The 13570-nt window shown below is 39.7% G+C and overlaps 1 protein-coding gene across 18 annotated transcripts in view; it reads right to left on the bottom strand.

Annotated features, from left to right (window-relative positions):
• Positions 1–13570, bottom strand: part of LOC127414341 (ras and Rab interactor 2-like) — a 96615-nt gene that overhangs the window by 17373 nt on the left and 65672 nt on the right. For all 18 annotated transcript variants that reach the window (XM_051652287.1, XM_051652301.1, XM_051652289.1 and 15 more), the window contains one exon: positions 6858–8171. In XM_051652287.1, coding sequence (XP_051508247.1) covers positions 6858–8171 — 1314 coding nt within the window. The remainder of the gene's footprint in view (positions 1–6857; positions 8172–13570) is intronic.

The following is a 13570-nucleotide window of genomic DNA, read 5'->3' as shown; positions in this document are numbered from 1 at the left end:
CACATTAACAAATGAATTGTGTTTTTGTGAAGTTTGATCCGAATGGTCTACATTCACATGAAATGAAGACTGTACTCATAATAGTTTTTGATAAAAAGTGTTTTATTCTACATGGTGTGGGTGACCCCCTTCACTTCAATGTGTTTCGCCATGTTGAAATCGCATGGTGGTGTTTCACTAAACGTCGAAGAGAATCCTCGCGTACAATACTTTTTGCAACCTCCCTTCGCCAAGATAACATTTCTGAGTCTTCTCTTATAATGCCTAATGAGGTTGGAGAACACCTGGCAAGCGGTCATATAGAATCTCTACAGAGGTCTATGTTGGTGGACTCTCCTCTTCAGTTCATCCCACAAATTTTCTATGGGGTTCAGGTCAGAGGACTGGGATGGCCATGGCAGAATCTTGATTTTGTGGTCAGTGAACCATTTTTGTGAACCGAGCGTGGCCATTAGGGGGCAGTGCCTTCCAAAGTGACACAATGTGGCCCTTAAAAATGCATGCATGAGGGTAAAATGAATTGAACAATAAAAATCCCCAGGAGTTTTCACTCGTATTAGCTTGTTTAATCCAATCATTTAGATTGCTGCTCCGTAATAATTCTGCGTTTAACTGCTGGTCTAGGATCAGTTTGGGGAAGGAAAAGCTGACTCTTAAATCAGCACCTGCGGCCAACTGAAACCACATCGCTTGTTGAGAAAATGTCATCTTTTTATTTTATTTTATTTATAATTATACATGTATAACAAATTTTAAATAAAAGCAGCGCAATTCATTGAGTAAAACATATTTATTAAATTATGGTAGCATTAAAACGAGTCATCCCAATTACAAAGTGACCGTTATAATCAACTCAAGCTAACCTACATTGAGATGATTCACAAGATATGTCCCTTGAACATGTGAAGCATTGCCTACTGGATTTTATTCCAACTCCCTAAAACTCTTCAAGCTGATGCTGATATTGTCAGCAAGACCGCAAGATATGCCAGGTGCAAGTGTGATTTCGCTACATTCAGTGGTTAGGCCTATATATTTTTCAAGTTGGCTGACATGCCGACGGAAAACAAATCATGCATATGTTCTTGCTCGATTCACTTAATTATCAATAAGGTCTGTATGTTATCATGAAAAAATAACAAAATTAATTTGACTGTTATTTTGAATGGTACATTTTAAATTGTAATTTTAATTTTTAATGATGGCAGTTTTTTTCCTCGACCACAATGTAATGAGCAGCAGGGGGTTTAATTCACATATTTTGGTGTGTTTATTGCTTTTAAAATATTGCTTTCTCTCAGATCATAAAGTGTTCCCTATTCAATAGCATGTTCTGGCGATAGACCTGACAAGTTTACAGTAATTATCACACACCCAAAGTAGTTTTTTTGTATTTGTTTTTAAAAATGTGCTCCCCCGAAAACATAAACTACATAAATTATGAAGACATAAAATATAACAGAACACTAGTATAACTGTTCAAATTAATCCAGTTTAGAGACATTTTGCATTTTACCTTTGTTGAAAACGTCAATCCCTGGTTTCTGCCAATAACCATGCTTAAAGGGGGAAAATAACAAGACACAGGCCGGGCCGAAAAGTATTTATTTAATTTTCAAATAGACACTAGACAAATTGAGGGGGGTGTAGCTCTATTTGTTGTGTGTGAGTGTGTGTGTTTGTGTGTGTGTGTGCGTGTGAGCTTAAGTGCAGGGGAGAAAAGGGAGCACAAGGGCTCTTTTTAACCGTAAATGAAATAAATGTAGGATATTATAGACATTGTTTGATGTTCTTAACTGATTTACTTTAACCAGTGTCTTTGTTTATATGGTTATTTTGCTGTGGTAGCATGTACGGTGTGTGGGGGTGGGATGAGAGAGAGAGAGAGAGAGAGAGAGAGAGAAAGAAAGAGAGGGAGCCCAAGGACGCTTTTCAATCAAAATTTAAATAAATGTAGGATATTATAGACATTGTTTGTCATTCTTATCCGATGTACTTACCCAGTGTTTTGTTTTAATTTTGTTATTTTGCTGTGGTAGCCCGTAGGGCTCTTTGAAATAACTGAAATAATTTGGCGAAGTGATATGGAACCGTTATGCAGTCAAGACCTAGAACTACTTCATAGCCGTGCGTTTACTTGAAAAATAATTGCACACCTTAGAACGTCCTTCAACCAATCAGAATCAAGCATTCAACAGATCCGTGGTATAAGTATATATATACATCAGTTAGTTCTGGTCCTCGAATCTGATTAGACGAGAGACGTTCCATGAGTACTGATGGTCTCACACCATCAGCACTCGGATGTTTCACTGTGTGTATCACTCCGCTTGTGTTCGTGCCGTTCTAAACTGAAGTGTAAGAGCAGTGCAGATGTGTTAAGAGCTATCTGTCTCTTTGCATTTAATTTTGTGACATTACATATTTTAGCCAGCAGGTGGCAGCAAAAGACCATTTTTGTGTGTAATATGAGCCAGTTGGTGACGTGAAGTCAGCATCAGTCAGTGTTAACATTCAACAGCACTCCGTGATCGCTCGTATTACTACTACACTACTAAAGCTAGGAAATACAGGTGCATCTCAATAAATTAGAATGTCGTGGAAAAGTTCATTTATTTCAGTAATTCAACTCAAATTGTGAAACTTGTGTATTAAATAAATTCAGTGCACACAGACTGAAGTAGTTTAAGTCTTTGGTTCTTTTAATTGTGATGATTTTGGCTCACATTTAACAAAAACCCACCAATTCACTATCTCAAAAAATTAGAATACATCATAAGACCAATAAAAAAAACATTTTTAGTGAATTGTTGGCCTTCTGGAAAGTATGTTCATTTACTGTATATGTACTCAATACTTGGTAGGGGCTCCTTTTGCTTTAATTACTGCCTCAATTCGGCGTGGCGTGGAGGTGATCAGTTTGTGGCACTGCTGAGGTGGTATGGAAGCCCAGGTTTCTTTGACAGTGGCCTTCAGCTCATCTGCATTTTTTGGTCTCTTGTTTCTCATTTTCCTCTTGACAATACCCCATAGATTCTCTATGGGGTTCAGGTCTGGTGAGTTTACTGGCCAGTCAAGCACACCAACACCATGGTCATTTAACCAACTTTTGGTGCTTTTGGCAGTGTGGGCAGGTGCCAAATCCTGCTGGAAAATGAAATCAGCATCTTTAAAAAGCTGGTCAGCAGAAGGAAGCATGAAGTGCTCCAAAATTTCTTGGTAAATGGGTGCAGTGACTTTGGTTTTCAAAAAACACAATGGACCAACACCAGCAGATGACATTGCACCCCAAATCATCACAGACTGTGGAAACTTAACACTGGACTTCAAGCAACTTGGGCTATGAGCTTCTCCACCCTTCCTCCAGACTCTAGGACCTTGGTTTCCAAATGAAATACAAAACTTGCTCTCATCTGAAAAGAGGACTTTGGACCACTGGGCAACAGTCCAGTTCTTCTTCTCCTTAGCCCAGGTAAGACGCCTCTGACGTTGTCTGTGATTCAGGAGTGGCTTAACAAGAGGAATACGACAACTGTAGCCAAATTCCTTGACACGTCTGTGGGTGGTGGCTCTTGATGCCTTGACCCCAGCCTCAGTCCATTCCTTGTGAAGTTCACCCAAATTCTTGAATCGATTTTGCTTGACAATCCTCATAAGGCTGCGGTTCTCTCGGTTGGTTGTGCATCTTTTTCTTCCACACTTTTTCCTTCCACTCAACTTTCTGTTAACATGCTTGGATACAACACTCTGTGAACAGCCAGCTTCTTTGGCAATGAATGTTTGTGGCTTACCCTCCTTGTGAAGGGTGTCAATGATTGTCTTCTGGACAACTGTCAGATCAGCAGTCTTCCCCATGATTGTGTAGCCTAGTGAACCAAACTGAGAGACCATTTTGAAGGCTCAGGAAACCTTTGCAGGTGTTTTGAGTTGATTAGCTGATTGGCATGTCACCATATTCTAATTTTTTGAGAGAGTGAATTGGTGGGTTTTTGTTAAATGTGAGCCAAAATCATCACAATTAAAAGAACCAAAGACTTAAACTACTTCAGTCTGTGTGCATTGAATTTATTTAATACACGAGTTTCACAATTTGAGTTGAATTACTGAAATAAATGAACTTTTCTACGACATTCTAATTTATTGAGATGCACCTGTAGCTTTAAATGGCTTTAAACTAACAAATTCAGCATTAAGGCTCATCACAGCTGAGAGACACTACAGACTGATTAATTACATAAACTCAAGGTGCTTACCTCTTACCAGAGTTTCCACATTGGAGAGAAAATATTGTTAAAAATGGTGGAGGCGATTGCGGTTTGTATAGTGAAAGATTCTTGCACACCTACCGCGAAATAGGGAGGAATACCCCCGCTTGGACGGCTATTTTTCCACTGAGACAATAGGATGAATTTCATCAAAATGACATTATCTTCAGAAAGCTGACTAACAGACCACAGCATCATCAACAGGTGATAGCACACGCTCCATATCTCGCTCTCTCTCTGCTCTCTCTCACACACACACACACACACACAGATCCTTGTTTCTCCAATAACATGTTAGAAACAGCCCAAGCTTTGATACTAGTAGTTCTAAAGAGATGTTTTTGAGAGGCTTGGACACATCATTTGTTTTGAACCAGCCGAACGGATTCTGATCTGCGGCATAAGAAAGTAGTTCCATGCACAAATGCATTTTTTATGACTGTACTCAGATTTTCTTAAATGATTTAAAATGTACTTGTTCACTGAACTGTTGTATGTAAGCAATTTCACATGAGCAAGAGGGCGATATGGCCCTACATCAGCACTGCTGTGATTTGGCCGCAGGCGGAGTGCCGTGGGTAATCACAGAAGTGCTGATTTAGGGCCATATAGCATGATTGTGAGGAGTTATTGCTTAAAAAAATATATATATACACACACACACACTACCGGTCAAAAGTTTTGAAACACTTACTCGTTCTTTATTATAATTTTTTTTTTCACATTTTAGAATAATAGTAAAGTCATCAAAACTATGGAATAACATAAATGGAACTATGGGAATTATGTTGTGACTAAACAAAATCTCAAATAAATCAAAACTGTGTTATATTTTAGCATCTTCATAGTAGTCACCCTTTGCCTAGAATGTACTCTTGACATTTTCTCAACCAACTTCTTGAGGTATCACCCTGGGATGCTTTTTAAACAGTATTGAAGGAGTTCCCTTCTATGTTGGGCACTTATTGTCTGCTCTTCTTTATTATTTGGTCCAAGTCATCAATTTCAAAAACTAATTAAATTTTTGTTTTATAATGAAATAAATTAATATGGTGACACAATTATATTTTGGTCTACAAAACTAATTTCAAACATTTAAGAATACGCTTTCAGATCAAAAGATTTTTAAGACCATGAGAAACATTTCAGTCAAGTGTTTCAAAACTTTTGACTGGTAGTGTAAATATATATATATATATATATATATATATATATATATATATATATATATATATATATATATATGCCCATCACACACCGCCAGTTCACATAACACAGTTCAGATAGTTGTGGCGTTTTGTATAGGGACCCCTAGTGTCACTACATCGACACAACGTTGAGTGAGTGACAGATAGGGAACGTCCTGGTTACTTTCATAACCTCCGTTCCCTAATGGGTGAACGAGACGTTGTGCCCACTTGCCACAACGCTGAACTACCCGCTGAAATGGCCGGGACCTGGTCTCAGCTCCTCAGCACAAAACCTGAATGAGTGGTTGCATACCAGCTCCTTTTATACCCGTATGTCCGGGGGAGTAGCATGCAAATTCCACTCGCCAATTCTCATTGGCCTTTTTTTTTTTAAAAAAGCAGAGGTGTTTGGGGCTCCCAAGAGTGACCCCTAGTGTCACTACATCGACACAACATCTCGTTCCCTCCATCAGGGAATCGAGGTTATGAAAGTGACCAGGACATTCACAAAAGATGCTACATGCATATGGATTCATGCATATATTGCATGCATATGCAATGGTGGCAATCCCATGGTACACAGCTCATTAAAGATGTCTGTCTTTAGTAATTTCATTAATGCTGCATTTTAACCACCACTATATATAAATTCTTGGCTTAAATGTGTCAGTTGTGACAATAGTAACTTTCATCCTCTGCACTGAGAGAAAGTTAATGACCATTGACAAGAGAATCCAGTGAGTTAATCCAGCAGAGAAGAGTGAATGCAGGGAAGGCTCAATCTCCCACCAATGTGTGAAACAGAATTGACATTGCATCTGCTTTGCTGTATTTTGTGTTAAAAAAAAAAAAAAGCCAGCCAAAATGATGTAATGCACTTGCGGCAAGACATAATCACATTAGTGCACAGTGGATGTGACCCAGCTATGCATATTTTAGAATTTGTGTTTCATTAAAACAACTTACATGGACAATTTAGAGCTACAGATATGTAGGATAACTGCATACTGATCATGCCCTAAAAATGTTACTGCACATGGAACACAATATAACGCATCACTGCATATGCTGTTTCTTCAATGTCTTTGTTTTGTCTCATTCCCTGCAGAAAGCTATGGACAGTGTGACACTCACAATATTCTCATTGAACAAGTTACTGTGATACACCTTATCTTTGCATATAAAAATGAGACTAGAGTAATAAGTTAAATAATAAAAATGAGCCTTTGTGAAAAAGAGGAAGGAATGTGATTAGTAATAAATGAACTAACATATGTGAGCTTTCCATACAGAAGCCTTCCACTCCCTTTCAAGTTCCTGTGCACAATTAGTGGCACCAGAGTTATCAATTAAATTTCCATTCTCACACAATACAATTTGGATTGAGGGGAAGCAGCCTTACCAATCTGATCCTCCGGGATGAGGGACTCAATGGGGGGGTTAAGCTCCGAGCTCTGCAGCAGGTAGGACTTCATCTGAGTCATGAACTGCCTGAGAGTCTGCAGCAGGTCCAAGCCTGATGTGTGGCATCCGCGGTTCTCCTGCAAAAAGCTTACATAGTCTTGCACCAGGCAGCCAAAGTAAGTTCCTTTATCCCTGGACTGCTCCACAATCTTCCGAATGGCTCTCCTCTCGGGAGTCATCAAAGAGTTGAGAACGCTGCTCATCTTCCGCAAATGTCCTCTCAGTGTGCGGGGCAGCACAAACATGCTGGCGTTGCTCTGTTTCTTAGAGTTGAGGGGTGGTGACACCTCCTGGTCGCTCTCCAAGTTGATGCCGTCATCCTCTTCCTCTTCTTCCTCCTCCAGGCTGCTGTCGCCAGCAGGACGGTTGGTTCTGGATGGACTGGCCTCCGTGGGCAGCGAGAAGCTTTGAGTTAAGTCAAGAGAGTCTGAGGATGAAGTAGAGATGCTGATGTCACTCAAACGCTCTCGTCTGGTGGAGCTGTGCTCATCTGCGGGGCTGCTGTTCTCCAGAGCATTGGAGTTGCTCATCGACCGCTTGGCCAGGCTCCAAGATATGGCATCCTCAATTGTCTGGTCATCCAGGGCCATTTGGCAACGGAGTCCATCTGCATCAAGCAGGCTGGAGGAATTCTTATTGCGGAATGAGGGCACTAGAATTGGTTTGATGAACCTTTTGGGTGGGGAGGATGAGGGAGATAAGGAACTGAAGGAAGAACCCAACCTCCCCAGCAAGCTACTCTTGTCCTGAGGCGTTTTGATCCAGCCGACTGTCTCAGGCATGCTCTTCTGCTTGTGAAGGGAGGGTGATCTGCTGGAGGTGAAGCGGGGAGGTGGAGGCCGAGGTGGCGGGGAGTGCGATTCACTCTTGGATCTACTCACACTGGTTTTGGAGCTGTTTGGTGTACTGCTTGCACGGCTATCCCTGTTCTGCGGGTGATCTGTGCTGTTCTGGGCACTGTGGTGGGGCTGAGAGGTGCCCTCTTTATCTGGGGATGCTAATGTGTCTGGCTTGTTGGGAGACTTGTTAGGTTGGTGTGTCTGCAGAAAGAGGGGATTGATGAAGCACAGTGCTCCATTGGACTGACTGCATTCAAGCTGGGAAGGGGTGCGAGTGATTGGGATGGCCTGGACCCTGTCTCTTGGGGAGAACTTAAAATCCCACTGTTTTGGTCTCTGTTGTGAACTTTCATTAACTGTCTCCCAAGAAACAGAACACTTCCTCTTTTTGCAAATCTCAGAGTCCCAGAAACCTGCAGAAAGACAGCACAACACAAATGATGAATTCTGATTTGAAAAAGAATAAAGAAATGAAAATTCAGCTCATCCTCTGAATTTGAAGAAGTAAAAAGGCATTTAATAATAACATACTTCAATCATACATTTAATCGAAGACAATAGCAAAAGACTGTATTAAACTACAGAATTGCAGAACAAATGAATAAAAAGGGAAGTTCAGATAATTCTTTAAAGCAGCAATTGTTTAGTAATTCACAAAAAAAGCTTTAAGACAAATGCGAAAATGTCCAAACAGTCTTTAAAGGTACTTCAGAATGAACATATCCAAGCACCGGCACAATCAAGTAGATGCAGACACAAAAAAGTAAAATATTTAAATTACAAAAACTAATGAAAACAATGACAGCCATGTGAATAATCAAAAAAATCAAAAAAATAAAATGAAACCTGATACAACTTACACTACATATATTGACAGAGTCTTCTCTTCAGGCTGTTTAAATAGATTCAGATGGCAAAGGTTACACGTCTACACTCTATGTGGCTACTCTGCTGTCTGAGTTGCGAGCGGTAGAGTAGTGTGGATCACGCATGCTGATGAAGTGGTGGGAGGAGCACAGACACTGCAGCTCTCTGTTCCCTCTCTCGTATTGCACACTGGTTCATTCTAAAGACCGCCCCTTAAAACGTTTTCCATTGATGCAATACAATGTGATGACTTCTCTTTGTTTTGGTAATGTGATCTTGCATTTACAAGAAAAAGACACTTTACTTTGTAAAAGTTTCAGCTTTTGTCAACATAAAGGAATATTTCACCCAAAAATGACAATTGTCAAGTCAATGGAGACAAACAATTTCAAGCTCCAAAAAGGACATAAAAGCAGCATAAAGATAATCCAAACAATTTGAATGGTTTAATACATGTCTTCTGAAGTAATACGATCGGTTTTGGGTGAGAACAGACCAAAATGTAACTCATTTTAGCACGATACATCTTGTGACATGCAGTCTCCTTAGCACGATTATGATTTGAAGCTCGATTACACTTTCTTGTGCTTGAAAGTGCTGGACTCCATTGACTTGATTTGTATGGATATATTTACAATATATCTGCATAAAAATATCTTCAATAGTGTTCTGCAGATTAAAGAATGTCATAAGAGTTTGAGATGGCATAAGGGTGAGTAAATAAGGACAGAAGTATTGGGTGAACTGTTTGGGTGTATGTCTGGGTGCTTGGGTGAATGCTACAACAAAAGCAAATCATCAAAAGGAGACTGACAGTAACACAAAAGTGCTACAGTACAGAATATTACACAATGAATTACTTTCATTGTGTGGATTAAAGATGCAATAAAAGTGAATGGTGACTGAGACTAACATGCTGCCAAACATCTTCTTTTGTGTTCCATGGAATAAAAGAATCATACAGGTTCACAATAACAAGAATTCTTTCAGTGATGAAAGAATTGTCTTTTTGGATGAACTATCTCTTTAACATTTTAAACTGGGACATGAGAACGTACATACACAAATGCAACATAGTGGGAACCGACTGCATCATTCTGATCAGTTCTTCAAAAGTAACACACCTGTGCAGGTGAGGGTGAATGTAATCCAGTTGAATTACTGAAAATCTGCACCTGTGCATTCAGTTGTCCTTGTCTTTACTCTGCTATTTTTTTTTCTTCAGTGTCTCACTCTCTGTAAACAAACTTCAAATGCTAACATTTTGTTGTGTCTTCTTTGTCTCTCTGCTCTCGTGCTTACTCTCATTCTCAACTTTTCTCCTGTTGTCCTCAACTCACCCCCATTGTCCCAATTATTATAGCCAGACAATGAATGGAATTTTGTGAAGTTGTGGTGGAGTTTCTCTTGGAAATGATACAGTTATGGAGGTACCACACCCGCCTCTGCTCAGCTTTATTCTGCAAGGCCATTTCAGAATTAATTATTGCCAACCCATATTATTTCAAACAGAATTCTTTATCAGAAACTATATCCTTCCTGCCAAGAATCAGTACTTGTCTCTCCTTTCCTGTTGTAACTGCCAGGTCAGAGAAAATCTGATCCCCTCTGAGATTATAGGAATGTAATCTCACAAATTTAAACGATCACCCTATTTCAAGGCAAACTATTTCTATGAAATAAGATAACCATCCACCTAAACTAGAACCATCTCCAATTCTTGAGAATGCAGATATTCATATGTTGAAAATTGGCATTAAATAACAAACAATTTGAGTGGTTTGGAAGTTAAGACATTGATGACAAAAACAAAGCTCTGTGTTTCAGTCGTCCCTCTTTCAAATTACAGCCAGTGGTACTCTGTTCCATTGCAAAAAACTTTAGCTTAACATTGATGTAAGCGCTGATTTTCTTTCAATCATGTTTTTTACCCAACTACATAATTACACTGAAAAACAATAACAACAACAACTAAAGCTACAGTATAATTTCCTTTTGTAATCTGTGCTACTTCAAATTAATAAACAAAACCATAAAGTTTTTGTTTGGATGATTTCTTCACGAATGTCATATATCACACAAGGTGCAAAGTTCCAGCACTCAGGCTGTTTTAGACACCAAGCACCCAGGCAGATCTCTGTTTGACAAAGACATTTACGAACCTCAAACACAGCTGCGGTCAATTTCAGTCTCATCATTCCCATGTGTCAGCCATATGAGCTATGCATTAAAAGCAACTTGTCGGATGTTGATGTGTGATAGATTGCAAAGCAACACCTGTGTTGTCAATGCTCCAGGACATATCTGACTGATGTTCTTCAGAGCAATTTTGGAGCCAGACTACAGGATGTTGTTGTAATACAGAATCAGCATGTATCTGATAATAAATTCATACAGTCTGAGCTGTGAAAATAAATAACCACTAAGGCCCTGATTGACTAAAGGTTTGTGTGTATAAAAACATGTGCAAACTTGATAGCATGCGCAAAAAAGGTCTGAGCTGATCTACCTACGTTGTCTTCCAAGGATTATGTCTGTCAGATGCACAAAATAGCATGCCTTGGCAATTTTTGCATGTTTCCCTGAAATGAATATGCAATTTACAGTGTGCATTTGGAGGCACATTTCTAAAGGGTGGTGATGATGCAAATTAATCAAATTAATCAAAGCCTGTAAGTCATTTAAGAAACAGAAACTGCGAGCAAATTAATAAGAATAAAAGGCAGGTATTAATTTGATTCTCGCTGTGCATCATGCTGTCATTGTGGCAAAAAAGAGACTTTGAGAATGGAGAATACATAGAACACCCATTAATGTCACACATTAATTACATTTGTTATTATTTCTCATGAAAAAACTGCGGATGGTGTTATTTTGGTTATTTTATAACTCAATATCATAACTGATAACATCATACAGTTCCTATAACTTGTAGACAAAAAAGCCTACTAACAATTTATACCCAATTTATGTCGTAATTTAATGTTTTAAACATTGTTTTTAACTGGCAAAATGTTGCAAAATATTTTAAGTGGTGGTTCTATCCAGTGCTCGATTGAAGTGGGCTGGCTGGTATGCACCAGTATGGCGAAAACGTTTGTCTGGCTCCTGTGAAACAAGCGGCGAGTGCTAGTTCTCTCCCCTGCATCCTCTGTGATTTCAGATTCAGATTTTGTTTTAGTATACATAAGTGGTGCGATGGCTTAACGTTTACATAATATTATCATTCAGGTTCATTCATAATATAATATTATAATTCATAATATAATCGTTAAGGTTCCTGGGCACTACCATATCACAGGACCTGAAGTGGGAGACCCACACTGACTCCATTGTGAAAAAGGCCTAGCAGAGGTTGTACTTCCTTCGCTAGCTGCCACAGGCGCTGCTGATCCAGTTCTACTCAGCAGTCATTGAGTCTGTCCTCTGCACTTCTATAACTGTCTGGTTTGGTTCAACTACCAAGTCAGACATCAGAAAACTTCAAAGTAAAGTCCGGAGAGATGAACGGATTATTGGTTCTCACCTTCCCACCCTCCAAGAACTGTACACCTCCCAAGTGAGGAAAAGGGCTGAAAAAATTCACCCACAACACTACCTTTTTGAACGGTTGCTCTCTGGCTGGTGCTATAGAGCACTGAGCATCAGAACTGTCAGGCACAAGAACAGTTACTTCCCTCAGGCTATTCACTTTATGAACAGTTAAAACTGCCCCCAATACTCTCCATTGTGGCAATAAAATCATGTGCATATTCAACTATACATTCATATTTATATTACATTTATATTTATTTGACATAGCCTACCTCTTCTGAACAATACATTAAATCACCTTGCACATACAGTAACTATATATCTGTATATCAAATATTTGAACAACATTATTATTGCCCTGCTGTAGTTTCCTCAGTACATATTTATCTGTTGCATCTTATTTTTATTCTTATTCCACTGTAAAGTATATATGTCCAATATTTCAAATGTTTGTATATATATATTGTATATGTATATTTTTTGTGCTCTCTTTGCATTGGAAGCTTCTGTCACCATGACACATTCCTTGTGTGTAAGCATACTTGGCAATAAAGCTCATTCTGATTCTGATATTATTTTCTTCTTTGTGAATTATGAGTTAAAGAAAAGAGTGTCATACATGGATATTCTCATCAACTACTCTTACAACTACTAAATAGCAGGGATTTTATAATGATATTGTATAATCCTATATGTAAATATTGTGGCTTGGGGGCATGGTCATATGTCTGTCTGCAGGACAGGTAAAGCTGTAAGTCTCGTCACCTGGGCAATAATTACTCTAAAAACTGTCTCTCATTATAGTGATAGCGGAGGGAGACCTGATAAGGCACGTCAGAGCGTCAGAGAGGGAGAGAGAGTGGCAAACAAAACTGGTATCCGAATGACCAGCAGCGATAACCAGAGACTGCATAGTTCTATGAGATACTAAAAAAAAGCCCTGTTTGAGTTGGCTACTGAGAGTCATTTTTTTGTTTTATCTGAGTGTGTGGAGAAAATAAATACTTACCTCAGATGTTCGCTGTCTCCTGACTCCTCCATTGCCCACAAACTTAAATCCTTCACAGTGGTGCCGAAAACCCATCTTTGGAGGAGAATGCCGTTATGGAGTCCGTACTGCTGGGCAAAGTCTTCAAGATCCTCGCCAGCATCCAGCAAAATCAGCATCAAGCCCTCATGGACGTACGCCTGGAGCAGGAACAGCATTTCCAAGTCCTGCTCCAGGCACAAGCGGAGGACCGGCAGGTACTCCGGAGCCTGATCGGACCTCCCCGGAGCCCACCCCACCTGTGGCCCTGATGAAGATAGGGCCGGAAGACGACCCGAAGGCCTTCCTAGACTTGTTTGAGAAGACTGCGGAGGTATGGAAGTGGCCTCCTGACCAGTGGGTGGCCCGCTTATGGCCCCTACT

Source organism: Myxocyprinus asiaticus, chromosome 23 (genome assembly GCF_019703515.2).
Source record: "Myxocyprinus asiaticus isolate MX2 ecotype Aquarium Trade chromosome 23, UBuf_Myxa_2, whole genome shotgun sequence".
Classification (NCBI taxonomy): Eukaryota; Metazoa; Chordata; class Actinopteri; order Cypriniformes; family Catostomidae; genus Myxocyprinus; species Myxocyprinus asiaticus.
Note: the sequence above shows the minus strand (reverse complement) of the source record. Positions and strands in the feature narration are given on the sequence as shown.